This window comes from Phasianus colchicus, chromosome 2, assembly GCF_987193195.1.
Source record: "Phasianus colchicus chromosome 2, bPhaCol1.hap1.1, whole genome shotgun sequence".
NCBI classification, from domain to species: domain Eukaryota; kingdom Metazoa; phylum Chordata; class Aves; order Galliformes; family Phasianidae; genus Phasianus; species Phasianus colchicus.
The window spans coordinates 13,363,594-13,390,527 of NC_143437.1; the positions used below are offsets into that span (position 1 = coordinate 13,363,594).

The 26,934-nt window shown below is 37.4% G+C and overlaps 2 protein-coding genes across 17 annotated transcripts in view; one reads left to right on the plus strand and one right to left on the minus strand.

Moving 5' to 3' along the window:
- Positions 1-8,181, plus strand: part of JAG1 (jagged canonical Notch ligand 1) — a 38,482-nt gene extending 30,301 nt beyond the window's left edge. The window contains exons 20-28 of one of the 2 annotated variants that reach the window (XM_090134825.1): positions 103-188; positions 949-1,062; positions 1,251-1,360; positions 1,446-1,682; positions 2,243-2,374; positions 2,863-3,013; positions 3,727-3,869; positions 7,246-7,342; positions 8,095-8,181. In XM_090134825.1, coding sequence (XP_089990951.1) covers positions 103-188; positions 949-1,062; positions 1,251-1,360; positions 1,446-1,682; positions 2,243-2,374; positions 2,863-3,013; positions 3,727-3,869; positions 7,246-7,342; positions 8,095-8,174 — 1,150 coding nt within the window. In that variant the 3' untranslated portion in view covers positions 8,175-8,181. Of the gene's footprint in view, positions 1-102; positions 189-948; positions 1,063-1,250; positions 1,361-1,445; positions 1,683-2,242; positions 2,375-2,862; positions 3,014-3,726; positions 5,675-7,245; positions 7,343-8,094 lie in introns of those variants that run through there. The other variant, XM_031598011.2, reaches the window with a different exon arrangement.
- SLX4IP (SLX4 interacting protein) overlaps positions 1-26,934 on the minus strand; it is a 113,322-nt gene that overhangs the window by 26,499 nt on the left and 59,889 nt on the right. For 7 of the 15 annotated variants that reach the window (XR_016463961.1, XR_016463962.1, XR_016463950.1 and 4 more), the window contains 4 exons: positions 15,093-15,199; positions 12,691-13,563; positions 8,184-11,581; positions 6,605-6,685 (listed from right to left, as the gene is read on the minus strand). Coding sequence is in view for 1 of the 15 variants with exons in the window: in XM_090134850.1 (XP_089990976.1) it covers positions 12,759-13,563; positions 15,093-15,199 (912 nt within the window). In the remaining 14 variants the exon portion in view is untranslated. Of the gene's footprint in view, positions 1-6,604; positions 6,686-8,183; positions 11,582-11,878; positions 13,564-15,092; positions 15,200-26,934 lie in introns of those variants that run through there. The other 8 variants (XR_016463952.1, XR_016463954.1, XR_016463953.1 and 5 more) reach the window with 8 other exon arrangements.

Genomic DNA, 26,934 nt, shown 5'->3' on the forward strand with positions numbered 1-26,934 from the left:
TGTTTATCTTTTATCCTTTTTTGTTGTTATTGTTATCTTAAAATTCTAGATTTTATTTATTTGTAGCAGTTTCATAATATGCATAATGACTTTTCTTCATAGTTACAACAGTGGTACTTGTGTGGATGGAGACAACTGGTACCGCTGTGAGTGCGCTCCAGGCTTCGCAGGTCCTGACTGTAGGATCAGTAAGTGTTTCAATGGCACTTTGCTTGATTTTTGTCGTTTGAATCTTGTAGCGTGACAATCAACTTAACTGAGTGAAGTGGTAGATTAGATTTCTGATAGATGTCCTGTCTTCTGTACCTAGATCCAGATTTGTAGCGGATGTGAGGAAGGACAGGAATTTCACTGAAAATGAAAGAAATGCTAAAGCCTATTCAGCTGAAGCTGAAACCTCTTGGTTCAGCTACATGGCCAAATGCCCTTCGATATGGTCTTCCCAGTTAGAATATGTTTACATGCCATGAGTTAGTTTGATGTGAAAGGGTGCCAGCCAAAAATGTTATCAATGAATAATCCACATACACGCCCTCAGGTGATGTATGTACTTCCCCTGTAATTTAATAATAATTACAGGTAGGAGGATGCTGACACCTTTTACTCTTTAATAATAACCATGGAAATAGATGTTGCATAGTAGCAATACAACTGAAAAGGGGTTTAACATTGTTATAGGTTGAAGAATTAAGTAGGTGAACGAAACTGAACTATGTCAAAGAACAGGAAGCATCCTTGTGTGAGAAGGAATGTGTCCTTGCCCTTGAAAAGCTTAAGTAGCTCTAGGGGTCAGATTTTGGTCTTTGTTAGTTCCACACGGCAGAGACTTCAAAGAACTTGCTCCAAGATGGTGCTGGAGTTGCTAGGTAGACTCTAGAGAGTAAACAAAGCTCCAGTAGGAAAATGCCTCATATGGTTTTTCTGTTTGTTTGTTTTCCCCCATCATAGACATCAACGAATGTCAGTCTTCACCCTGTGCCTTTGGGGCTACTTGCATAGATGAAATTAATGGATACCGTTGCATTTGTCCACCGGGTCGCAGTGGTCCAGGATGCCAGGAAGGTACTGTGGGATATCATAGCTGGTCGTACTATTTGTAGGTGTAACTGCATGTTAATGGGTTGGCAGTTGTATGTGTGGGGAGCAATAGTTGTTTTAAAGCAAGTATCAAGTATCTTATCACTGAGTTTAGGAACTTAAGTGTTTTTCAAACATTTTTTAATTTTTAATTCTATGAAATCTGTCTTCAGTTACAGGGAGGCCTTGCTTTACCAGTATTCGAGTAATGCCAGATGGTGCTAAGTGGGATGATGACTGTAATACTTGTCAGTGTTTGAATGGAAAAGTCACCTGTTCTAAGGTACATCTTTGCTGTTCTTGGTTGTTGTACTTTCATCTTTTCTATAACCAGTGGTTACCTTATAGTGGTATTTGTTCTCTTCTAGGTTTGGTGTGGTCCTCGACCTTGTGTAATACACGCCAAAGGTCATAACGAATGCCCAGCTGGACATGCTTGTGTTCCCGTTAAAGAAGACCACTGTTTCACTCACCCTTGTACTGCAGTGGGTGAATGCTGGCCTTCTAATCAACAACCTGTGAAGACCAAATGCAATTCTGATTCTTATTACCAAGATAACTGTGCCAACATCACCTTCACCTTTAATAAGGAAATGATGGCACCAGTAAGTAGCAGAATGTAACTCAATATGCTGTGATACACACATACTTGTCTCTCTGAGCATGAAACAACATACTTAACCATACTGTAAAAGTACAGAAAAAGCTGATGCTCCTTCATTACCAGAAGAAAAAAAAAAACAAAAAAAAAAACAAAAAAACAGAAAACACGGAAGATTGATACAGATTTCAACCCTACCTGTTTTTGTGTCCAGACAGGAATAAAAGCTGGTTTGGAGGGAATTTTACACCCCCTCACCCCTCTCATTTTAGAGCTTTTATTTAAGGGCAAACTCTCTCTTCTGCCTTGATGTAAGAGTGTGTATTTTATTATATATAATTATATTCTATAAATGCATATATGTATATATAAAATAAAAACATGATTAAAATTTGTGTAAGAAAATACATATAACATATCTAAATCATATATATAATCTATCTACACATAAAATACATATGCATAAACATAATACATATATTTATATAAATATTTTTGTGTGTACTTATGTGCATACATATATATATATTTAAAAAACAAAAAGCTTCCCTTCATCTCTTCCAGGGCCTTACCACGGAGCACATTTGCAGTGAATTGAGGAATCTGAATATCCTGAAGAATGTTTCTGTTGAATATTCCATCTATATTACCTGTGAGCCTTCACACTTGGCAAATAATGAAATACATGTTGCTATTGTAAGTATTCCTGGAATATTTCTAAATGTCTTAGTAGTTAATCGCTTGGATATATGTGTTACATGTGGATTTCATAAAAATCGTAATTCATGGCTTTGTCAGCACTTCTCATGGTTTAGTTTTCATCCCAGTTCTCTTTTAAGGACAGGGAAAAAATCTTGGTTACATGTGCATATTTGAAAGCTATCGTCTGGCAGCAACTGTAATAGGGCAGTAAACCATTTTCTATTATACTCTCTTGAGCACTGTTTGTTTTGTTCATGTTAAAGATAATAGGGACTGAAGTTCTGCAATACTATTTTCTTTCTGTAATTGGGATTTTTGTTTTATTCCTGTTCTTTAGTTTGGTTTAGTTTTTGTTGTTGTTTTTTGTTTTTTTTGAAGTATGAAAAAGTACTAAGAGCCTTAGCTGATTGCGAAAGTTTATAGATAACAGATTACCCATACATCTGATCTGGCATCTGGTATTAATTGTGTGACTTCTTTAGTCTGCTGAAGATATAGGGGAAGATGAAAACCCAATCAAAGAAATCACAGATAAGATTATTGACCTTGTCAGTAAGCGTGATGGAAACAACACACTAATTGCTGCAGTCGCAGAAGTCAGAGTACAAAGACGACCAGTAAAAAACAAAACAGGTAAGTTTTTTTCCTGCCTCCAAATGAGTTGCATGCTTTGTATGACTAGTAAAGACTTTCAAAGCAGGTGGAGCTTTTCTTACTTTTGAATCTATAGCAACTGTGAGAATCTGTTGGCCCCGTAACTGGGAACAACAGAATTTTGCACCAGGATCTTGCTATTTGAAATAATAACAAAGTTCTGCAAATGCTCTAGGCAAGTGACCTACCCTCTTAAAAGGGCTGCTCCTCTCCACGTACAAGTAAGGAAGAGAGCTAGCTAGTTCTGAGAGTCCTTATGTAGTTTATGTGGTGACACCACTGTCCAGATTAAATATTAAGGTCAAAAGTGTCCACTTAGCTTTCTGCATAGCACCAGGAATGCACGGGCATCTTATGGCCAGCCACAAGTGGAGAGGGAAATAACTTTGATGGGAATGTAACCAATTGCCCCCAAGCCAAGAGAGCCCTGGCAGGCAGTGTAATGCAGCCTGCAGTAGTGGTGCCTGTGATGACGAGGAATACATCTTCTATGAGGGGGCTGTTAACTAGTAGTTAGAATACTAAACTCACTTAAAACATCCTGTATTCTAAAAGAGCTATGATTATCCTCACATTATTGTCTGAACTCCAGTGCATAAATGAGGCTTAAAAACTGAGATGATTCTTTGTGGAAAGCATTGACTGGAACGCTTTGTTTGTAGCAGGGTTAACTGGTCTCATCTCTCTTCCAGATTTCTTGGTGCCATTACTGAGCTCAGTCTTAACAGTAGCCTGGATCTGTTGCCTGGTAACCGTTTTCTATTGGTGCATTCAAAAGCGCAGAAAGCAGAGCAGCCATACTCACACAGCATCTGATGACAACACCACCAACAACGTAAGGGAGCAGCTGAATCAAATAAAAAACCCCATAGAGAAACATGGAGCAAATACTGTTCCAATTAAAGACTATGAAAACAAAAACTCTAAAATCGCCAAAATAAGGACGCACAATTCAGAAGTGGAGGAAGATGATATGGACAAACACCAGCAAAAGGCCCGGTTTGCCAAGCAGCCAGCATATACTTTGGTAGACAGAGATGAAAAGCCACCCAACAGCACACCCACAAAACACCCAAACTGGACAAATAAACAGGACAACAGAGACTTGGAAAGTGCACAAAGTTTAAATAGAATGGAGTACATTGTATAGCAGACAGTTGGGTGCTGCCGTGCAGGGCCTTTAAATATCATTATAAAGGCACTCAAGAGCTTGTAGTTCTTAAACTGTTGTGTAATATTTGAGTCTAAGGCTATTATTTACTTAGAGTCCCTCTGTTAATTTAAGTTTTGACAAGCTGGCTTACACTGGCAATGATAGTTGCTGTGGTTGGCTGGAATACCAAGTGCTGCATTTCACATCTATGCAAAACTAGTCAAAAGTGCCCTAATGTAAATTCAGCTGTAGCTGATACATCATGGAAACGTTTCATAAGGTATTACAGAGCCTTATTACTCTTCCTTAGCATTAATTTTTTTTTCTGCCAGATGTCCCAATTTATACAGTTTCTTTAGAATAATGCATTTTATTTATATTTATTGAATCTGAGTTTTTTTGTATATTGGTTCTATGGTGACGTACAACTAGTTCTGTATTTGAAAGTGCCTTTGCAGCTCGGAACCACAGCAACTATCAAAAATAAGTTTATTATTTATTTTTTTATTGTATTTTTGTTGGGGGAGGGTGGGGGGAACTTGTCAGCAGTTGCTGGTAAATGAAGAATTTAAAGAGGAAAATGTGTCAAAAATAGAAGTTTGTATAGATATGTAAATAATTCTTTTTTATTAATCACTGTGTATATTTGATTTATTAACTTAATAATCAAGAGCCTTAAAATATCATTCCTTTTTATTTATATGTATGTGTTTAGAGTTGAAGGTTTTTGATAGCATTGTAAGCTTGTGGCTTCTTCATTTTGAATTTATTTTCTTGTTACATGTTGCCTATATGCCAAAACTAAGGTGTTCTAAAATAGTTTATTTTTAATAGGACGGGCTTTCATGCCTTGATGCTGGTTTTTGTACAATGTCAAATGTTTGAAACACCTTCCATAGTATCACTTTAAGACTATTTGTAAGTACTGACTGAGGCAGTTTAGATAATTAGACTAGAAAACTTTTTTTGCTGCTTTAGACTTGAAACCGAGTGACAGGCAGATAATCTGCTAAGAAGCAGTTTAAGGGAACAAAACTGAGCTATTACTTTATGTAGATGAAATGTGAGTGGTTGCATGTAATTAAAATATCAAATTAGCGTGTGAAGTTGGAAACACAGCAATCTTATTTTGTAAATTCTGATTTTTTTTTCTCACCATGAATATGTAATACTGAACCACTTGTAGATTTGAATTTTTTTGTAATCTACTGCATTTAGGGAGTATTCTAATAAGCTAGTTGTTGAATACTTGAACAGTAGAATGTCCAGTAAGATCACTGTGTAGGTTTGCCATAGATTACACTGCCCGCCTTAACAAGTGAGGAAATCAAAGTGCTATTACAATGTTTAAGATCAAAAGGCTTATAAACATACTAATCTCAGTGGTTAACCATTGAGATCATGAAGATACCTTGTATTGTGATATTAGTGTTATATGAAAATGCATCTTTGATGTGTTGTTCCTGGCAATAAATCTTGAAAAGTAATATTTATTAAATTTTTTGTATGAAAACATAAAACAGCGTGGAGATTATTGAGCTTGGAAGCACTCCCAACTGGTTAGTTGTGCTAAAACAGTGGCAAGTGATAGCTTACATTTATAAGACCTGATGCTGATTTTGGTGAAGTCTAGCTTTTTGTTAGATGATTACATGTTTCTGTCTGGCTTTCATTCAAATTGAAGGGGTTCAAAAGCAACCTGTCCCTTGTTCTTGATGTCTTTTGGCTAATGTACCTCTGTGTCCTTTTGAAAAGAGAATGATAATGTGACTGAAATTGTGCAACTAGTTTACTTTGCATGGGCCAATGAACTACCACCAGCTGGTAACCAAATCTAAGTAGCTAGGCAAGACACAAACTGCTGACCTGGATGGGAAAGGAGCCATAGATTATACTGATGCATAATGGGCAAAAAAATGCTTCATATAGCATAAAATAAACTCCTAGAATACTCTGAAATGGCTCAGTGCTTAACTAATGCAGCCCTCCTGGCTTTGAGTGGCTGGGTGTTAGCTGAATGATACCCTGCTCTTTATTTTAGCACATCTCCCAGTGAAGCTGTAACTTTGCTTTGCTAAAGCTGACAGAAACATTAAGTAAGTAAGTAACAAACTCAGCTGACAAATAATATGAAAGAGGTTTGTATTCTTTCTTGTACTTCATCTTAAGCCACTCCGTGCAAGAGTTGAAAAATAATAGGCTTTTTCTTTCGTATTTGTTTGTAATAAATGCAGATAGCTTATATAAAGATTGTTATAATATAAACACTTGAAAATAATCTGAGCACAAGACATACTGTTCTGTACTGTCTATCACCATTTGAAAAAAAAAAAACAGGTAAAATTTTCCTTTAGTGTTACTTTTTTTTTTTCAAGCATATTTTAAGATGAGATTTCTAACTTGTTGCTATACAATACCTTGAAAGGGTTATTGCTCTTACTGTTCACAGTTGCATGCCATGTAGCTGAAGTACCAGGGAATCACCAGTTTATTGCTTGCTGAAGGAAAAATTGACAAGATTACCTTTATCTATCCACTTCAATAATACTTAGAATACTTATGGGATTTGTTTTTTTCCTTTGTTCCTAAATTTCTACAATCTGCAATAAAGCAAAGAAGTTGTGTCTAAAAAAGCCACTTAATGGCATCCTCCACCTGGCCTAGAGGCACAGCGAGGCTATCAACTGAATTGTTTTCTATACTATAACATTGAATTAACAATCTTCCTCTAGTCTACTCTTCACAGAGGTCTCAACTTCAACAGTGCAAAACCAGCTACTGCTTCTAAATCACGTAAACATTTACACTTGAATTTAAAGGAATAAACCTGAGACAACCTTCTATTAGGCAAAATTAAAAAAAAAAAAAAAAGCAGAACACCAGGACTTCTGCTAGTCATGGGAACGTGTTTGTGACATGCTACTTCAAAGCCTGCTGAGGCAAATTCTAATTAGACTTAATCATCTAACACAGTGCCAATGCTATTTAGATCTCCAAAGACAGCATAAAGCAAAATGTTGAGCATAGTGTTAATTTATTTTTATATATTTTTTTCCAGGGCAACAAAGCACTATGTTTACCATGTGGAGGTTTTGTTACAGCATTGATTTCCTGTGTAACTCATCATAACCTGATGGCCTTACAAAATCAGAGTGGTAAAAGTTATGTTATATCCTTGTATCTCAGTGGTAGCTTCAAGCTTACTTGACACCGGAGAATTTACAAAAAAGCAGTCTTCCAAAGCCCAGAACTACCGCCCAGCAGAGGGTTGATATACAGAATGTTTTCTACTAGGATGAAAATAAATAGAAATATGGACATTTGAGGCTTTCCCATTAGAATATCAAGGCATGTTTACATCTATGGAAACTGTCCATTCACAGTTTACTACTCTGGGAAGATGCATTCTGTTTAGTCATCAGAAGCCTCCTGCTGCTAGTGTGTTTGGATTCCTATTTATCTAAGCATGAAAAATGTGTGCTTCCTGAGCTGCCAGTTAAACGTATTTTTAAAGTTCATAGGTTACTCCTCTTCGCTCCCACAGTTCTGCTATTCCTACGGTTAACTGAACCCATCAAATCTGGGTTTGGTTCAACGTGAACTGAATGCAGCCACATCAAAGTCACTGCACCTCCACATGGAAAGGGCCCACCTTACATGGAGGTGACTAGCAAAAAAGCTGCTGAACACGCATATTAGATCAGCCTGACAATAAATTCATGTCACTGGGTGAAAGATAGCCTTGGGCATGGCTATTTCTGTGTTGTTAATACAAGCATATGACACCAGACAGCTCTTGTAAATTGGAAGCCCAGCATCTAAGTAATACAAACCAGCTCAGGGCATAAATATGAGACTAGCAATCCTCAAGCTATTTTCACAGATGAAAATATTTTCCTCTTCATAGCAGCAACACTTGTTCTTGCACCAATGGACACCTCTCCATGGCAAGAGTTAATATCATTAATCAGCTTCCTGGCAAGCTAGAAAACGTACATGGTTACTTTCTCCTTTGCTCCTTGAAAACTGCATGATGCAGCTTGTCATCTGCTATCCCCAGTGTGCCTGCTCCAGCCTTCATCCTCTAGCTTGGATTGCAGCCCTTGGGCTTTGCAGAGTTCCCCTGGCACAAGTCACAAGGCAAAGGCAATTTTTATATTCGTGTCTGCAAAGAAGATGAGAAGTTCTGACAAGGGAAGTACCAAATTCAGCCTTTTCCTCCCCAGATGATGGAAGTGATTGCATAAGCTCCTCCTCCCTTTCTAAAAGCAGCAAGATACTAACAGATGCCTGATATTCAAGAATTTTTCAGCTTCTCCTTTTGCAGTATTAACACCAGTGGTCATCATGATTACTGTTTACAGAGTCTGTTTTTAAAGGCTAGCTATTATTCCCAAACCAAGGGGAAAACAAAACCAAACAGAAAAATAGCTGTGCTGAATGTAATTAATTCCAATTCTTGGACGTGGAGGAGAAAAGAGTTGGAGGTTGTGAGCAGTCTGTTGGCCATCGGACGGTTGGCAGATGGCTTACCGAGCACTGGGGCAGCCGTGGAGCATTGCGGTATCAGACAGGCGTCAGACCAGAGTTCCCGCCCACAGCTTCCAGCCAGCTCCTTCTCTGTGATGTGCAAATTCTTCCAACCAGTTTCTCTACAGGGTGGAGGAATAAACTTCTATTCTTTTCATTCTGGTGTTATGAGATCATATGAATATTAAAAAGGGGCATGCACATCTCTCAGATTATAGCTCTAGACCCTTTTCCTTAAAGATTTGATGCATAATCAAAAAGGCAATTATTCTGGCAGAAAATAAAGCATTTCCAGAGCTCAATTACCAATTCCTGCTGCTGAGGTAGTAACTGAAGGGATTGTCTCAGCTCTACTAAAGGATGTATCTGGCAAAATATGAGCAAATCAGTGAACTTCTCATTCACAAAAAGCACACTGCTACCTCTCATAGCAATGAATTCCCAACTCTGGAATAGAAGAAACATGTGGTAAAGGAGTTAGGATGTGAGAGGCTATTTCCCTGGACAAATTCCAGGTTATAGCTGAAATGTCCTAGGGCACAACATCACTTTCACAACTATTATACAAATTCTTAGCATAAGCCAATGCTGAACAAAAAGTCCCAATCTAAAAATGGCACCTTCTTGCCAGTGTGGAAGGGACAAAGTCACACACTACCAGGTTCCATGGAAGTTATGTGGAATAAAGAAGTGAGCAAGAAGGGAGAACTGTGTTAAGAAATAGATGAATAAGTTGATGAAAGACTTTGCATGAGCTCCTTAACCAACATGCATTACCATGAAGAAACTGCTTGCTCTCAACTATCAAAATAAGCATATTCATATTACTCTCAGGTTCAGTGGCAGAACACCTTGATATTCCTTTGATGAAAGGCTCAATGTGCTGCTGTTTCCCCAGTGCCCAATCTTTCCTTCACATAGTTTTCTGGATACTACTTAATGTTTATTAGAGTAGAAAAAAGCAGAATGCAAAGTGAGGAGTGCCTTGTATAAAACCTAATTTCTGAGGCCAAGCCACATTTTCCACTGCTGCTCAAAGACTCTTGATACTATTAACTGTGTTTGCTCAGGCTTGCATTGAAGTGCTTTAATTCAGCAGGAGACGTTTTATTAGGTACTGATACAGACAACGAGGTAACTACTGTTAACATGAACAACATCAATATTCTAGTTGCATTTTACATCATTCTTATTTCAACTGCTTTTTAATGCAAACAAAAAGTTATTTCCTCTATATTTTTCCTTAAAAAAAGATCAACTTTCCCTTCAAAAGCCAATGGGATGATGATGTAAAAATGCCAATTAAAACCCAAAGAATGTGACCCACATGCAGAGCTGTGAGAGGGAAGGAAGTTTACACTGATAAAGTAAATGTTCCAGCAAGTTTATCCAACACCTAACTCAGACAAAATATTTTGTAGTAACGAAAGGTTTTGTTTTTAAAATTTTCCTTTTTTGTTAGAAGCAAGTGTTCTTGATATTCTTCAAGTCAAGTGTTACACTGAAATGCGACAATGCGGTGGTAACAACATGCTTGTATATGCTGTAGAACCTGCTATGCAGAACTACAATTTGACAACCATCAGAACTAGCACAATGCCTATCACCCAAACAGAAGCGTTCTACTGGCCAAAAACTTTCCTACGGATCAGCGCTGGGCAAAGGATATTTTACATCAGCTGCTTCCTTTTAATATATAAATATGTAAAAGGCTGGCCTAGCCTTTGATGTATGTTTAAATACACAGGTTCACTGCACAAATATTTTAACTGCTTCTTTGTAATACATACTGGAAATGATAGTCTGCACACATTAGTTTGGCTGGGAAAGAACTGCTTTGCTATCAGCAAACAGCACAGACCAAATTAAGCAGACTACAGACTTTAGCTAGTCAGCTCCTCAGACCCACAAATATTTCAGAGAAGTTCAAAGAAACACTGAAGAAAAAGCAAACATAAAAAACAAACCCAGAAGAAAAAAAATGAAGACATTATTTCTGTGCTTCAGTGGAAGCTTCAGAATAGAATAGAGCCTTAAATATTTAATATCTTTAATAAAAAGGTATGCTAACTCTTCTCTGTAGCAAATTTGTAATAGCAAGCCTGGGCCAAGACTTGAAAGCTGCTCATATTCCATGACTGGGACTCAGTTTCCAGCAGGCGTTTTTTTTTTTTTTTCTCCTGATCCTAACCATGACTTGGAAACCAGGTTAGCATTTCTAGAGCATGCCAGACCACACACATCTGTCAGTCATCTGGATGCAGGTGGACTGCAGATAAAGAAAAACCCCAAGGCTCAGGAGAAGAACCTCCTTAAAGGTTAAAGCAGACAGATAACAGAGGTACATGCTAACAACACATTTCAGGTATCACATAAATTCTCCACAGCATTTGCAAAATGGAAACTTTTATAGTAGTCCTACTGCACAGAGGAAAAGAAAGAACAATTCAAAAGCATCCAGATAAAAAGCATGGTAGAAATAACGGGAACGTAAAACTGCAGACTAGAATATATGCTTGTATCATTTGTTATCAGATTATTCACTGTCAGGACTTAAATAAGCCATCTAGAAAATGGCTGAGACCTTAATATAAATAATCAAGCAACTCTGTTTTACTTACATTTATCTCCGTGAAACTTAACTAGATGTCCTTATACTCTTTATATCTCTTTCAAGTCCTTACTAGCAGAGTCTCCAGCCCATACAAAAGAGCAGTAAACATACCTCAGGCTATTATTCCAAACCCAGGTTCACTTGCAGCCTCCCTTTTGCTTGTTACTAGGAAAGACCTTTCTGCAGAGCCTGAAGATTGCCAAGCATTAGCAACCTTACTGCAAAGCACTGTGAGCAACACATAAACAGGCTGAAAGAGAAAAAAAGAACATGTATTCTAGCAGGCATGCAGAATCTTTTTCATTTACAGCAAAAGCAGTTTTTTATAGCAGCAATGATGCTGTTCAACTATCAGTGCTTTGCTGACAGCTGCTGAGTTATTGACTCTAACAGGTACTACACACCAACTCTAGTGCTATGGATGTGGATCTCCCATGAATCTAGATGAGCCTATTCACAATATAAGTGTATGCCAGTAAGAATTTTGCAATATTTGCTTCACATAAAATGTCTGTGCTTAAATTGATTTTGAGAGAAGGATCAAAAGGAAATTGCTTGCCATTTTATTTTAACCATTTAAAAATATAAACATGAAATAGGAAGTTACATTTCCATAGCACATTAGCATACAAGTTACAAAAAGAGTACTAAAAAACCTTGAAAAGTTATAAATTACCTCTATCTTAAAAAATTCTGATTGCTAACATCTGAAAAGCACCGTGTGGTGACCTCACACACAAACAAGGGTTGATTTTGAAATCTGAGTGCACGTTTGTGTTACGTTTTTACAGATAGTGAATGCATGATCACTTGTATCCACAGCTCAGTTTAGAAATACATATTCATGTGAAAACTGCCCAAGCACAAGCAAGGGAAAGCCAACTGAAAATGCGGCCCTTCAATTACCAGCACTATTAAAATCCAGCTAAAGATGCTGGATTTGCCTTAGCTCAATTTGTCTTACTCTTGTAAACATTATATGAATGAAGCAGAAGCTTCCTCACATGGAAAAGCATTAATTTTGACTGAAATAAACTGTGTTTAGAAACAAGGAAAAAAAGAAAGATAACTGTAGCTGTTGAGAGATTACAATAGTTATTTGAGCTCAGGACTTTTTAATAGTATCAAAACAACCACTGATCTGAAATTTTGGTTATTAAATATTATGGTATAGGAGATTTTTCTTTCTCTAAATATTACCCTTGGTTTGTACAATATTTATGCATTTAATACGAAAAGATATAATTATCTTCATAACAGTTCCAAATAGCTAAGATGCCTTGTTAACTCGTTATTTAAAATTTTATCTAATTTTGACTTTTTTTAAAAATATATTTTTTAAATTTAATTGCTTCCTACTTTTTATATATGCTTTCCAAACACAAATCTGGCTGTCCACCCACACTACCATGGTGATATTTCGGTCTTTATGGCCTCTTAAGCCTTCGTAGTTTTAACTTCCTGAGACCATCTTCACCTTCTTTTTTCCTTTTTTGGATCAGCTTCTCTGAAGACACAGCCTGCATTTCTAAATAGGATGATGAAGGCACGACAGGTAATTCTTCAGTGGTTGTGTCAGGCTCGTTTTGGTTTGTCCTCATAGAAAGAGGCTGGGATTGTTTTTTTCCAGAAGTAACTAACTTTTCATCAGATGCAATTTTTGTTAAGTCTTGTTTACAAAACAACCTGGAATTAAGTGGGGTCTTCTCCTCCAAGAACAGACTTAGATGATCATCACTGCACTTACTCCTTTCTGTGTTGCTAGGAATTAAGGGAGCCTCTTCAGAGGATATTTCTTTGAAATGGTCTAACTTTTCTTCTGAACTACAACTCTTTTGTTGAGCCTGTGTTTCAGTTATTTTTTGATTTTGTTTTGGGCCTAGCAGTGCTGACTCATAGCTACAAGGAGAATTTTTGCTTAGAAGTCTTGACTTCAACCACTCCACAGAGTGAGGTTTTTGCTGGCTGCTAGCATCCTCTGGCTGTCTCTGATTAACATTATTTTCCAGCTCTGAAACAGGAAACTCCAAGTTGCTCTCAGCTGTATTTATGCAGTTCTGTAGCCGTCCTGTGCTCCTCCATTTCACTTCTGATTGAGGACTGGGAGAAGTCTGACAGTCATTCTTTCTGTTCCCTGTCTGTAAGCCCACTGAGCCAAGATCCACTTTCTTGGAGTCCTTGTTGGTTTGAGGTTTGCTTACACTATTTTTCCCCTTTTTTGTCCTTTTCACACTGCAATAAAAAGGGATATTGTTTTTAATAAAAAGAAATGTTTGCTGTCTCAATCTGCCCTTCTTACAAAATCTGAAAGACCACCAGGGCAACTCTCTTTTTGAATGTGGAAAAAAAATCCCCGTATATCATCTTGACAAGCTGTAATGTTTGCCTAGTGTGGATAATATCAAGTATTATCCATCTGATTTTCCACTGCACTAGGGGAACCCTACTTATTAATGACTAAGCCACTAAGGAGTTCACATTCTATTCCAAGAGGCAGAACTGGATTCATTACAAGTGTTAAAGGTCAACACAACATAAGTATATTGAATTCCTTCCCAAACCGGCTAGATAAAATAGTATGTCATAAGTGCCTAAATGATTCCAAACCATTCCCAGATATCCGTATGCATAATGCATATCTAAAGAATAGAGGGGGGCAGGCTGGAGAAGCAGTGTGTGCGCCTGTGCGACTTTCTAATCTCTAGTTTAGAAACATTCCTCTGGAATTTTTCCCAGGACATTTCAAAGCACTACTTTAAAGCTAACCACCACTCATCTAATATCAAGCCTGCTCATCTGGGAAGGACTTAGGTAATGCATGCAGATGATATTCTGAAAGGAATTATACAGGAAAAGGGAATCAATCACACAGGACATGACAGAGCATCAGTTCATACACACTCCTCGGCAGAGTGCCTTACCTACAAATCCAAACTTCACACAGATTGTGAAATGAACTTTATGCACGAGTACTGAAGCTGCCTACTTAAAGTTTTTAGTCTAAGATATTGCTATAGAACACCCCATACTGGGACTGCCTTCTGCTGGTCTGCTGGCACCGAGCAGTTCCCAGATTGATATTTAACTCCTTGGAAAAGTGGTTCCTACAGAATAGCTAGAACTGGCATTCCTCCAATTCTAATCTCCCTTCTAAAAACAACAAACAAGACAACATGGGTTAAAATTGAAGTTGCCAGAGTTCATAGCAAATACCCAAGTCCACAGTTGATATACTAAATACATGGAACTTCTGGCAGTTGGTGCAAATAAAAATAGCACCCTGGTACAGCAGGCAACATGCTCTGCTGACCAACTGAAGTCCTCATCTACTACAGGCTAGAGCTGTGCAGGGCACTCTTCGGCTGTGGCAAAATATCCAGACTATCACACAACCACTACAGATTCTCAAAACAAATGAAATACTTGCAATACATATTTGCAAGTGTTTTTCACCAGACTGAAACAGCACTTATTTATTTTGGCTCAGAGCTTCTTTCAAGAAAAAGACACCCTGTTTTGGTTCTGCCTTGTGCTAGAGGAGGTATCTACGCGGGTTATAACAGCTTTCATTTTTTATGTTGTACAGAATAAGATAGATCATTTTATGTGCTTTCTTCACAGCAGAGCGACAGCTTATTGATGTTGAATAATCCTTTACAGAGAAGTTCATATTATTTGACATTTCACTACATAGACTAGATTCTATTAACACAAATTTTATCAGATTATAAATATAACAACTTAGAAACAAAGAGACATACATTTCCTTCAAGATATCTTGCTTTATCTGCTCGTTCAGACTAAGCTTAAGCTTTCTGTTTTCAGCAGATTCAGAAAAATATTCAGATGTCCCATTGGAAACTTCTTTCTGTTCCAAAAGAAAACACAGGTTTGAAATGTGACACATCAAGATACAATTATTCAACATTAAGCTTCATTTCTAATACCAAGACTTGCAGATGTTCTTCATTATTCTGATCCGAGCAGTCTAAAAGAAACAGCTAAGAAGAGAATTATTAATTTTTTAATACTTGGGTCGAGTCAGCTCACTCCCTTTTCAGACTCCCAATGAACATATTTCATATGCTAAAATATATCACAAACAAACAAGACTGCAACATAAAGGATGCAGCTTTCCAAACCGTCTGAGGAAACTGTTGGCAAATATTTGACATCTTTGTGGCTCAAACTGTGACAAATGCCAGGAATCTCTCTTGCAGACAGGAGCATGTTCATCAGTTTTTTTTCTGAAGAGACTGACTGGCGCAGTGGTCTATACTCTTATTCTCAGAAGAATTCCCATAATTTTCCATACTTACAAAATATATACAGAGTATTACTTGCTCATTTAAGAAGGTAAGGGTTAAAATTTTTAATGCTAACATTCAAACACTCACAGCTTGTGGTGGTTGGCTACTACAGGACAACAGGGGAATTCTTTCTGGTCTCAACTAACAGCAGTACCATATTTTTAAATAATATGAGATTGAGGCAACAGAGAGGGAAGGAAAATGCTCTTTTTTCTTCAAGCTGTGAGCATTTCCTTTCACAATGAAAGGATCTCAATGAGGGAAGGGCCAGTTGCTGACTTCACTATTAACCGCCACACACTTCAAAAAAATATTATCTCTGAAGCTAGAGAAGAAAAAAAACAAACATTGCAAAGTCAAGAAGAGAAGAGGCTCTCTGTTTCTCCTTTCCTCTGAGAGCTTTTTTCTCCATTAGATCAAATGATGAAACTTCTGACTTGGAGGGTCATCAAATGTAGGGAGTGCTTCTTGATAACATTTCTTGATCCGAGCTGTAAATCCAGCTCACTAAAAGCCAGGCAGTATGAAAGAATGGAAGCACGGAGGGACAGCATAGGCAGGAGGCTAAGCATGTATGTGGAACATGTTACCTGGAACGCCACTCAGGAACCTGTCACTGAGGTGGGATTAAGCCCTGCCCATATGAGTTTCTATCGGAGAAGGGGTAAATCCCACCACTCATTCGAAGAACAAAGCAGTGAAATCAGCTTTCTGTCTTGTAAGCAGAAAGAGGATAGTCAGGTCAGGCAAAGAAAACAGGCCCTTTTGACACTTCAAAAAACTACAGCTGTTTTGAGCCTTCATTTCAGAGGCAATCTGTGCAAATGCTTGTGTGTACATTAACAGATGCATGAAGCTCTGTGCACTAACACTGCAACACATGTTTACAATAAGCACAAAATACATTGGACGTGTGTGCAAAGAGATTTCAATCTCAAAAATCAAGCCTGACTAGTTTAATCTGAAGGATGAATTGCTGCTTCTATTCCTGCGAGAGATATGGACTCTCCTAATTTAACTTCATATGTTTTCATATTTTGTGAGCTACTGAAGAAGGAAATATTATGAAGATACTAAAGGATCTGTGCTACTTCTAAGAGAATGCACAGACCAACTGTAAAGTCTGCAGAAACTAATTTGACTTCCTGTAACATCTGCACGACTCAGACTGAAGGATCTTGCACAATAATGCTGTATCAGAGCAGCCGGAGAGCACTCTTACTTAGCCAGAGAAGTACAAACAGAAGCATCTGAACTTCCCTAGTTGCAAATTATGGTAGTTGGAAAGGCTAATTACATTACGTCTGCTTCAGTCCTCAGCTGAGAACATCAGTGAGGCAGTCTACGATAGGATCACCAGACCACTAAGGTGATTTTCCTAGATATGGTAAACAATGGGTGGAAAGTAGCTTTGTACAAAAACCTGTGTGTCAGTGCAGGCAGGGGAGGATCGAGGACAGTTGCTGTCCACACATACTTACTACTGCAAGTAAGCAATAAACCTCAGTTCTAACTTGTATCCCATTATGAGCATTGAACGACTGCTGTCTGGAATGTACAGTCAAGGGTGTGAAGAGCAGACCCCAGAAAGAGGCGGAGATAACAAAGCCATTCCGCTGTGGGTTGAGTCAGACTGGAAGTTAATGGTCCAGAATGGAAGGGCAAACACGTTCGCTGTGCCATCATCAACCTTTCATTTTGTTTGCCAGTAACTTTATCAGACAACATAGTGACAGAAAAGGGTTAAGGTATTAAAAAAATAATCAAAATGATTTATATGTGAAACGCTTCTGAACATGCCCTCTAAGTACAGTAGATTTTCCCCTTAGAACCACACCCTGTAAGTGCTGTATTTTGAGAGCTGAACAATTAACATGAGGCATATGAGTCAGTCTTTGAAAAACTCTGTGGGAACCAAAGAGCCTTTTGCTATTAGGAGTGATGTAAACTCCCTAAGGCTGGAATAAGTCCACAATAGAAGGCAAAGAGTCACAAATAACAACAATGGGCACTCCATATACAACTAAGACATTCAGCCATTACTGGTGATACTTCCTTTATTTTCCTTATTAGACTTAATTATTTTAGTTAATTAAGAAAAATAAAAAATCCTGTCTGTTTTGGGAATACTATTTATTTCCTATGGGAACTTCAGAACTTGTTAAAGAAAGAAAAAAAAAGCTAATCTGTTCTCATCCTGTCTAGTAATCCCAAATTCCTTTTAGGCAGTGAAATAATTAAAGAAAAATATTCCAGGCATAAAAAGGAGGACAGCAGAAGCAGACATCATATAAACAATGACACCATGACAGAGAAAAACGTCAAAGCACCGCCAGACTTGTGACTTGACTCTGAAAGAGCTGCAGGGAGTGGGGTTGCTGCTAACAAATTAAAACCACATTTCTTGGCAAATTGTTAAAGACAGACATATTTACATTTGTATAGAGACTGGGTGGGCACAAAAGATTAAAATGCTTCTTTAGCCCTTGAACTGCCAAGATCTATTAGAAATCTGGGCTCTTAAAATCCTAGGGTAAGCTCACTCCTTTTTGTCACTAAAACTCAGCTAAGGGCGCGCAGAAATGAAGCTTACGAAGACTTACTACCCTACCTGCTCAAAATATTGACCTCGCAAAACCTGCACTGAAGATCCTTAACATTTGTCCAAAGAGATGTCTGGAAAAAAAACAAAAACTTCTGCTCACGCCCACACATAAAAATGACTGTTAGACACAAAATATACTTGCTTTTAGGATTTTCAAATTGAAAATCCATTCTTCTACTATCTACACTCAAACTCAAAATTAAAAGTAAACCTTCAAAAACATTCAAAAAAGGGTGGCTGCCATCTGCAGCTCTTTCCAACACAGCTCAGTTTAGCAAAGTTGCTTTAATACTTGCAAAAGAACTAACAACTCACAATCGTGAAGAAGACTGAAAGGTTTGCCCTTTTCCACAAATAAGCCTTACAATATTGCTCACTTTTTTTTTTTTCTTTTCTTTTCTTTTTTTTTTTTTTTTTCAATCGAGGGTTTGGGATGTAGGTCTGAAAGAAAAAAAAAGTCAAAGCAAACAGTGCTGCCCCCCTTCCCTCCTCTAGTTTGGATCCACGTTTTCTAGTTGTCTCCTACTATGCTCAGGACAACTGTTGCACATGCTTATGTACCAATAAAGTTACAGTAAAGGATAATTAAATTTCATGTCTGCTTAAAGGAAACAAACCACACTATTTCTGAGTTGCACTTATCAACGTGGCTCAAGTTTCTCAGCAAAAAAACTTAATAGAAAACATCAATGAGTCCCATAAATCATATTTAACATTGGAGTAGCATAGAAGAGTCCCCACTGAGGCCCCACTGAGCACATGCAGCAAGACAGTCCCCAACATCAAATTGAATATAACAATATAGATGAAACAACGTTATAAAGTATTATCCCAGTAACACATGAAAAAAATTAAAATTAGTGAAAAAAATCAGTTAAATACTTATTCTTGGGAGCTTTATGTAAGTTGCAATTGCATGATTTTTCTTAATGTCAGTGTCACATTAGCAGTGTCATAAGCTCAATCACATAGATCTTTAGATCTCAATATAATTTATAATAGATAATCAATATCTTTTATAATAGATGCCCAGCAGATCAGAGAGGTCAGACAGGGCTATTCAATCTGGTAAACAGAAAAGGACTCATTAGAGAAGTGGGGGGACTTGCTAGTGAAGGATGAATCAGATACTATAATCTAACTGATAGAAAACAGACAGTGATAGGACTTTGGGTCTAGCCTTCTACCCTACCATACATGAATGGAAAATCATCTTCCAGTCATTTCACGACCTGTGAGGCAAAGATTACAGTGTTTTCAGTGCAGCAACGTAGCTGTCTTACAGATTCTACTTACAGAATCATAAAGTTGTTTGAGCTGGAAGGGACCTTTAAAGGTCATCTTGTCCAACTCCCCTGTAATGAACAGGGATGCCTACAGCTCGATCAGGTTGCTCAGAGCCCCATCCACCTTGTCCTTGAATGACAGTGCATCCACCACATTTCTGGGCAACCTGTTCCAGTGCCTCATCACTTTCACTGTAAAAAACTTCTTCCTTATATCCAATGTAAACCGCCCTTCTTTACTTTGAAACCATTTCCCCATGTCCTATTACAATAGTCTCTATTAAAGCGTCTGTCCCCTTCTTTCTTATAGGCCCCCTTTGGATACTGAAAGGCCACTCTCAGGTCTCCTGGAGCCTTCTCTTCTCTGGGCTGAACAGCCCCAGCCCTCTCAGTCAGAACTCCTGCACTGTAAAACATTCACAGTAATTTTCCACGTACAGAAAAGGATAGTATTCTCAACCTGAAATACAATTCCTTGATTAGACTTGCAGAATATTACTTGACATTTTCAAATGGACTGTTCTGTATGTCAGAAAGTTATAGTAAAAATAGCAAGGATCACTTTCCATGTTACACATGGGAGTACTGATTTCCCATTTGAAGCAGCTATTTTTAAGGAACATGATGGTTTTGAAATGCATTCTTCTGAAACAGGGGTAATAAGCAGAGAAAACAGGATCCTTTCAGTGCATAACCTAAAATCTACCAGCTTAGCACAGAAAGCAAAATCTAACTCCCAGATCAGCAGTCTTCAATATCTACCACCAAAATTCATTTTGGTCTGATTTTATGGATCTCAACTGTTATGCTTTAGCTGGTCAAGAGTACCTACAATGTGTACTTCTTAGTCCAAGATTTGTCCAATCCATTACAAAGTCCTGTGATGCACACTCTGAAGGTTCCCAAAGGATCAGATTGGTTTCAAGCATACAGATTATATGAGGAAAATACCTTTCTGCAACTTAAGTCTTTTGTTTGGATTTCAGTGATATTTTGCTTATTGGAAATTCAGTTACCTCTCCAGATAATTAAAAAAAAAAAAGAAAAAGAAAAATTCTTAATAAGCTGCAAATGGCATAAACCAAAAATTGTGATGCTGTATTAAAAAATAAAATAAAATCCAAGTTAGAAGGGGGCCTACTTAACTTGACAAATATATCTAATACAAGTAGCGAGAACATACATAACACTTTTTCTAAAGCCACAGAAAGTGTTCTCAAAACAAATGATTTATATACATACTCGAGAAGCACTCAATATACTGTGTGTGTATTTGCTTGAAGGCAAAAAGTGTTAAAATTAATGTTAAGTAATTGAGCTATTAATCATTCTAATTTTATACACTGATGCTAGCAGACTCAGATTCTATCTTCAGAGTGAACGTCCACTGATAAGAAACTGAGGAAAACAGAATGGTGTTTCAAACAAAATAATCTTTACAAAAGTCAATAAAGAAAAATTTAAGGAATTTTTTTTTTTTAAGAATAAAACCAGTGCCTTATAAACATTGATCTGCAGCCAACCTTTGCAACTAATCTTACAGTTTAGTTCTTGATGAGAACATTCACATAAAATGTACATTTTATTCTTAAAAGACTTTTTCAATAACCAAGACAACAACAATTTCATATGGAGCTCAGCTATTTCCCTCAACTTACCATAGTAGAGATAATCTACTACTTTCACCGCAAGCCACTCCATCTTGTGCTACAGCTTCTAGCAGCCTGATATTAGAGTCCTCTATCTGCCTGTCAAATCTAAATGGTATAGCAGAATCAAGCAGTACTTAAAATATATGACATATAGAACACCATGTTTCATTCACTCAAAACAGTCATTCTTAGAAAAACAAAATCTGAAGAGTCTTTCTACAGAATTATAACAGCATTTAAGACCTGTAGTAGATCTTGGAAAGACTAACCTTAATTCTTGATTTGTTGGTTATACACAAGCAAAATATGTAATAAGCGGAAGTGCACAGCTTAGGAGAAAATTACTATTCAACAGTTTAATCAATGTGTTAGCCTGGTTTCCACAACAAAACACCCAGCTCTGCAAACCCCCCAGATTTCCGAGCTCATGGAGATTGGTCCCTTCACATAGTTTCTAAACCCGCATGTGAACTCAAGAAAATACAACAGGCTTACAAAACTCTCAAAGCCAGTCAGCTACTACATGTTTAAAGAAAACTGTAAACAAGGAAACAACTTTCCTTTCCTAATGTTTTAAGCCCATATAGATGTCTCTTCAGAGGGTAGCTCGGTCCTTGCAACAACATTGCAGTGAACCAAACAGGAGGGAGCTGGAGTCATTCAAATGGACGGGAAAGCAAGAAATAAGCCAGGAAATCAGTGGCATTATGGTGAAAGCTGGTGACTGGCAGAAGGCAAAAGATGATTTATGATAAATTAAAAAAAAAAGCTGCTTTGTTAAGTTCCAGCAATGACAGAACAACCTGTTAAGATTTCTGCTAGGGATTAAGGATGCCACATGAGGAAAAAAGAGAAGCAGAAAATGCATTCAGTACCAAGGCATTCATTTCCAAACTCAGGTCATAGTCACTATTTACTGCAACACAATGGAAACTTGTACACAATATGCAATATGCACAGAATGTGTGCAAACACACATATCAAAAATGTGTGCCATAGGCTTGGGAGTGAATTACCCAACGGACCAGCAGAAGTTAGAAACTATTCAAACATCCTTCCATGAGCCATACCATCATAGGCTTCAGCTTACTTTTCAGTCAAGCTGTACAATTTTAATCAGTTTTAACAGTTTTCTGCTGGAGACTGAGGAACAGACTGCTCTTCAAAAAAAAATTAAGAAAAAACCTGACAAATTCTTTTAACAAGAGGAATACAGAAAATTATTATCAAAATCTCAAGTTAGTTAAATCTTTCCACACTAGTTATCAAAATCTCTCAGATGCATGGCAAGTAATAATGTTTAGATTTAAACATTAACAACTTTACACCCTGCACCTTTGTTGGAAGTGCTCATCCTCTCAAAGTCTGCCGAGAGGAAAGAACATCATTCAGTGAAAAGTCTACAATCTGAGCTCAGATCTGTATTAAAGACCAGGATAAACTGGGACAGCAAGAGAGTGAGAGGGGAGAGCAAAATGAGGGAGGTGAAGGATGATGACAGATGATAATATCTTTAATAACCACAACGCTTTGACAAATGAGATCTTGTGAATGCTGCTAAGTAGTTGTGTTTAAATCAACTGGAGTACTCATATAAGAAGCAACTACTAAAATCAGTAAAAGATTACTCAAGCTGTCCCTCCTTTTTGCAGATTGCTTCATCTGGAAATACTTTTACATGCTTAAGAATTTATGTTGCATTTACAGGGCTCTACATACTACTAGTACCCTTCATCTACATTTTGCACCATGAGAAGTACATAATGTTTTAATGAAGATATGCTCAACTTGCTTACTGGCATTAAGACAATGCAGTTATTACTTTTTATTTCATTCCTTATATACATCGATATCTGGTCTCATTTACCAATAAATAATACTACTGAGTTAAGTTGGTTCCTTGTAGCATACTTTTGGCCTTTTTCCAGAGATTTTAGCTTATTCACTCAGCAATATGCACAAACATTGTAATTGCTCTTCTCAGTAGAAAGACTTCACCTTTATCAATTTATTTTCATTTACAGTCCTAACGCTCTCGCACCAACCATTGTGAGGCTTTTCTGAAAACCTCCACGGCCTTCCCTAGTCTTGATTAATTGAAATAACTGTGTCAGATTTCATTTCATCATTTGTCCACCTCTCTGGAACATTACTATAACAAACGGCAGACAGCTATGACATTCTTTGCCATGCAGAAAATGAATCAGTCTGTTTGCAAGCTGTAAGAAGAAACTAAGACAAGTTCTAACAAATCATACTGCAGCAATCTCCCACATTACCACTCTCAGGTATCCTCCCCTCCCCTTTTGCAGAGCTTTCTGCCCCCACATCAGGGTTGGCAGAAGGGAGCACACACCCCAGCTGCTCCCACTCATTTGGTGCATTAGCTGAAAGCTCAATGAACTCTGGTTTGTATGAATCTGTAAGACTGAATTACAACAAGATGAGGTGCAAGCACACAGACCTTTTCGCAAACTCTGTTATTTAGAAGTGGTGATATTCAAGGAGAAGAGGCAGACACCTGTGACTGGAGTGAATAGTTTAAAACTGCCGTAGCTTTCTTCTTTATGACCAAGTCAAAAACAATAGTACCACAGCACTCTTTAAAGCTACACCTGACATTAAAAGGGAAATCTCACCCTTATCAAACACACAGTCCCACCAAAAGCCTCTGCATCAATGAGTATTTATGCAGCCACGCAGTAAGAACCTGGCCACTGAAGTCATCCAGCTGAAAGCTAACCATGCAAACAACAACAACAGCAAAAAAGAAAACCAAAAAATCCTTGTTTTCAGAGGAACCAGTGAACTGATCCAGCTCCCCACATGCCAATGCTGACAGATGTCAAGGACAAGAATGCACAGACCAGAGAAGGGAAGGCAGGAGGCACTGTATGGTTCAGTCTTGCATCAGACTGAGTTAAACATGAAAGGTGAAGGGAAAAATAAAAAATAAATTAAAAAAAAAAAAAGACAAAATCTTGAAGTGTCAGAAGTGGAAACTCGAAGAGAAAATAGAAAATTCTTCAGCTGTTCAACCACGTGTGGTATATGGACAGGATCTGTTGGTCTGCAGTTTCCCCAGCAGCGAATCCTCTTAAAGAAACTGTCAAACTACAGCTTAGCATTGTTTTCCTTTAGCTATGTCTCCAAGAATGACCAAATAAAATTTTGCATAATATTTGAAAACAAATGAAAAATAGATTTTATGAAATTTAAAAGTTGATAATGAATCTGAACACCAAGCAAGTATTAAAAAGGCACTATTAGCGTGCATTTTGGATGTTACCTCTAAATGAGGGTAATTATCAGCTGCTACCTCAGAGGGTAATCCTGTTGTCTTCTTCCGAGTCCTGGCTGCATGCTCCCACAACACTTTTTGTGTCACAGTCAGCAACAACTGGACACAATATGAGTTGGTTAAGTAAACTGAGATGAGGGAAAACTAATCCTCCAATTTAGCAGAAAGAAAAAAAAAGAAACTTCACAAGTAAATCATTTTCTTCTAGATCAGTTCAGTGAACTAATTCATTCTTGGCTGAAGAATCACTTGGCTGGTCCATTGTAACCAGAAAGGAAAGCAATACATAGCTGGAACTAGAGGGAATACGGACTGCCCTTTCAGCAGAAACTACAGCAGTTTAACTGTGATACAATAGTTTATAGACTGTGAACTGTACAACTGTATTCCACAACATTTCCTTCTTCCCCTGCTCAATTTGATAACACCTTAAAGTTCTTAAGATAACTAAATTCACACAAAATCCTCTAGTAACAGTTACAAATTATTCCTGCCTGAAAAAAAAAAAAAGGCTTTCCTTTTCATTCTGCCTTGCAACAAGCACAATGCTGCAGCAGCGCACACTAATATCAAGTTCTGTGTTAATCAAAGCTAAGAGTGCATGTTTCCATGGGAGAATCAGAAGCCTCTTACCAGCATAATCAAAATCCAAGCAAATTATGTCACTTGCTCTCTTATAACATTTGTTTTAATAAAGAGAATTCTGCAATGTACATAAATATGTCACAACAATTTATAAAATGAGACATGTATGAAGATGATGAAATGTTACTTCTTTCATTCGTGGAGATCTAAAAGGCACAGGGCATATCTTTAGGACTTTTCTTCTCCTACTGTACCTACGTATGCTTTGCTTTATTTTTTTATTTTGCTTTGTTTTATTTTTAAGAGCAATATTCTATAATTTTTTTCTGCAACTTAACAAAGCTTACTAGTAACCTGGAGATTTTTTTAATCAAAGCAGGATCTCCTGCTCTCCACTTTCTTTTCTGATGTCATATGAATGGTAATTTCAAATTTCCACATCAGTATCGTCATTAGCTTAACCTCCTTTATGTTTTCCCTACAATCACTTCCTCTTATAGATTCCAGTATAAAGCTGATGTAGTTATCAATGAATACTCCATTGTTAGCACATTTTCAAATGCTCCCAAACCTTCAATAAACCTTCCACCCATTTCCATTACATTGTTTCTTCAGATAACCATTTCCAATTTTCCATTTTAGCTCTCTACATAATAATCAGCCCAAGAAATGTCGTAATCTTTGCAGAGATGACTGATCTCTCTAGAGCTCTTTCATTTGCCTGGGTTTTCTTTTTTGCCATATTCCCAAAGCGGTCTTCTTTTCCAAGACAAAACTATTCAAGATTACAAACACTGTTTTGCAAAACAGGAACCCATGGCTTTATATTTGTACTGAATTAGCACTACTAAGCCAGGCTATTTTTCCATCTTTTTCTTGAGCCTTCCAATTTGCTGAATTATTTTCAGTAATTTGCTGTAATGTTTCTTTAAAAAAGAAATTTCTTCGAAAATGATAATTACTGCCTGCAGCCTGTTTCATAGATATGACAACACCCATTTCTAAATAGATTTAAGAGAAAATTACGTATCAGTTCATCTTCTATTTTATTTCAGATCTACTCCTTAGAAGCGCTCTCAAATCTTTAATTAAACTTAAATCTAATTTGACAGAGTCTGCCTAAGCCACCTTTTCCTTGGTCTTACATGATGCATCACAAGATTTTAAATCACTTCTCTGAGTATTTTGTGCATACAGTTTGTGCTTGTGAATATCTCAGAAGCAATATAATTATTATCTTTCCTAAGGTGTAGGGACATAAAACTAACCTTTCTTATCTGGCTACATCTCTTGAAACTTGGTTTAATCACTGTCTATCCCAGGAGGGACAAAATAGCTCAGGAACGAATGCTTACCCCAAAACCATAAAACTGCATAACTGCAGGTATAAAACAAAAATAAAAATTGTTAAGTCTCAACTAAGTTAATTGTAATGACAATAAGCGACACTGAAATGTGACAAAGTCTCCACTAACACAGAGTCAACTATTTTTATAAAACACGGACAGACCCTCAAACGAAGGGTGTGAGCTGATTAGATACAAAAACGAACTTAAATACAATATTATGAAATGAATGATTCAAACCTAAACAACATATAGAGGAAAACAAAACATATGCCTCATTTTTAGCCCATGACAGAATACACTGGAGTCTATCAACAGAAAGGTCTTCTGGGTGGTCTTTTGTAATCTAGTTTAAAGTTCGGGCACAGTCAGTGCTAAACTGCATAGTGAAAAGTACACACACAAAGTGCAGATCGGTCTTTATTTCTTCAGTGACAAAAAAAAACTGAAATTACCCCTCAGTTGCAATCATACACCCACTCAATTTGGCAAAGTACTGAACTGTACTGTACGAAAAA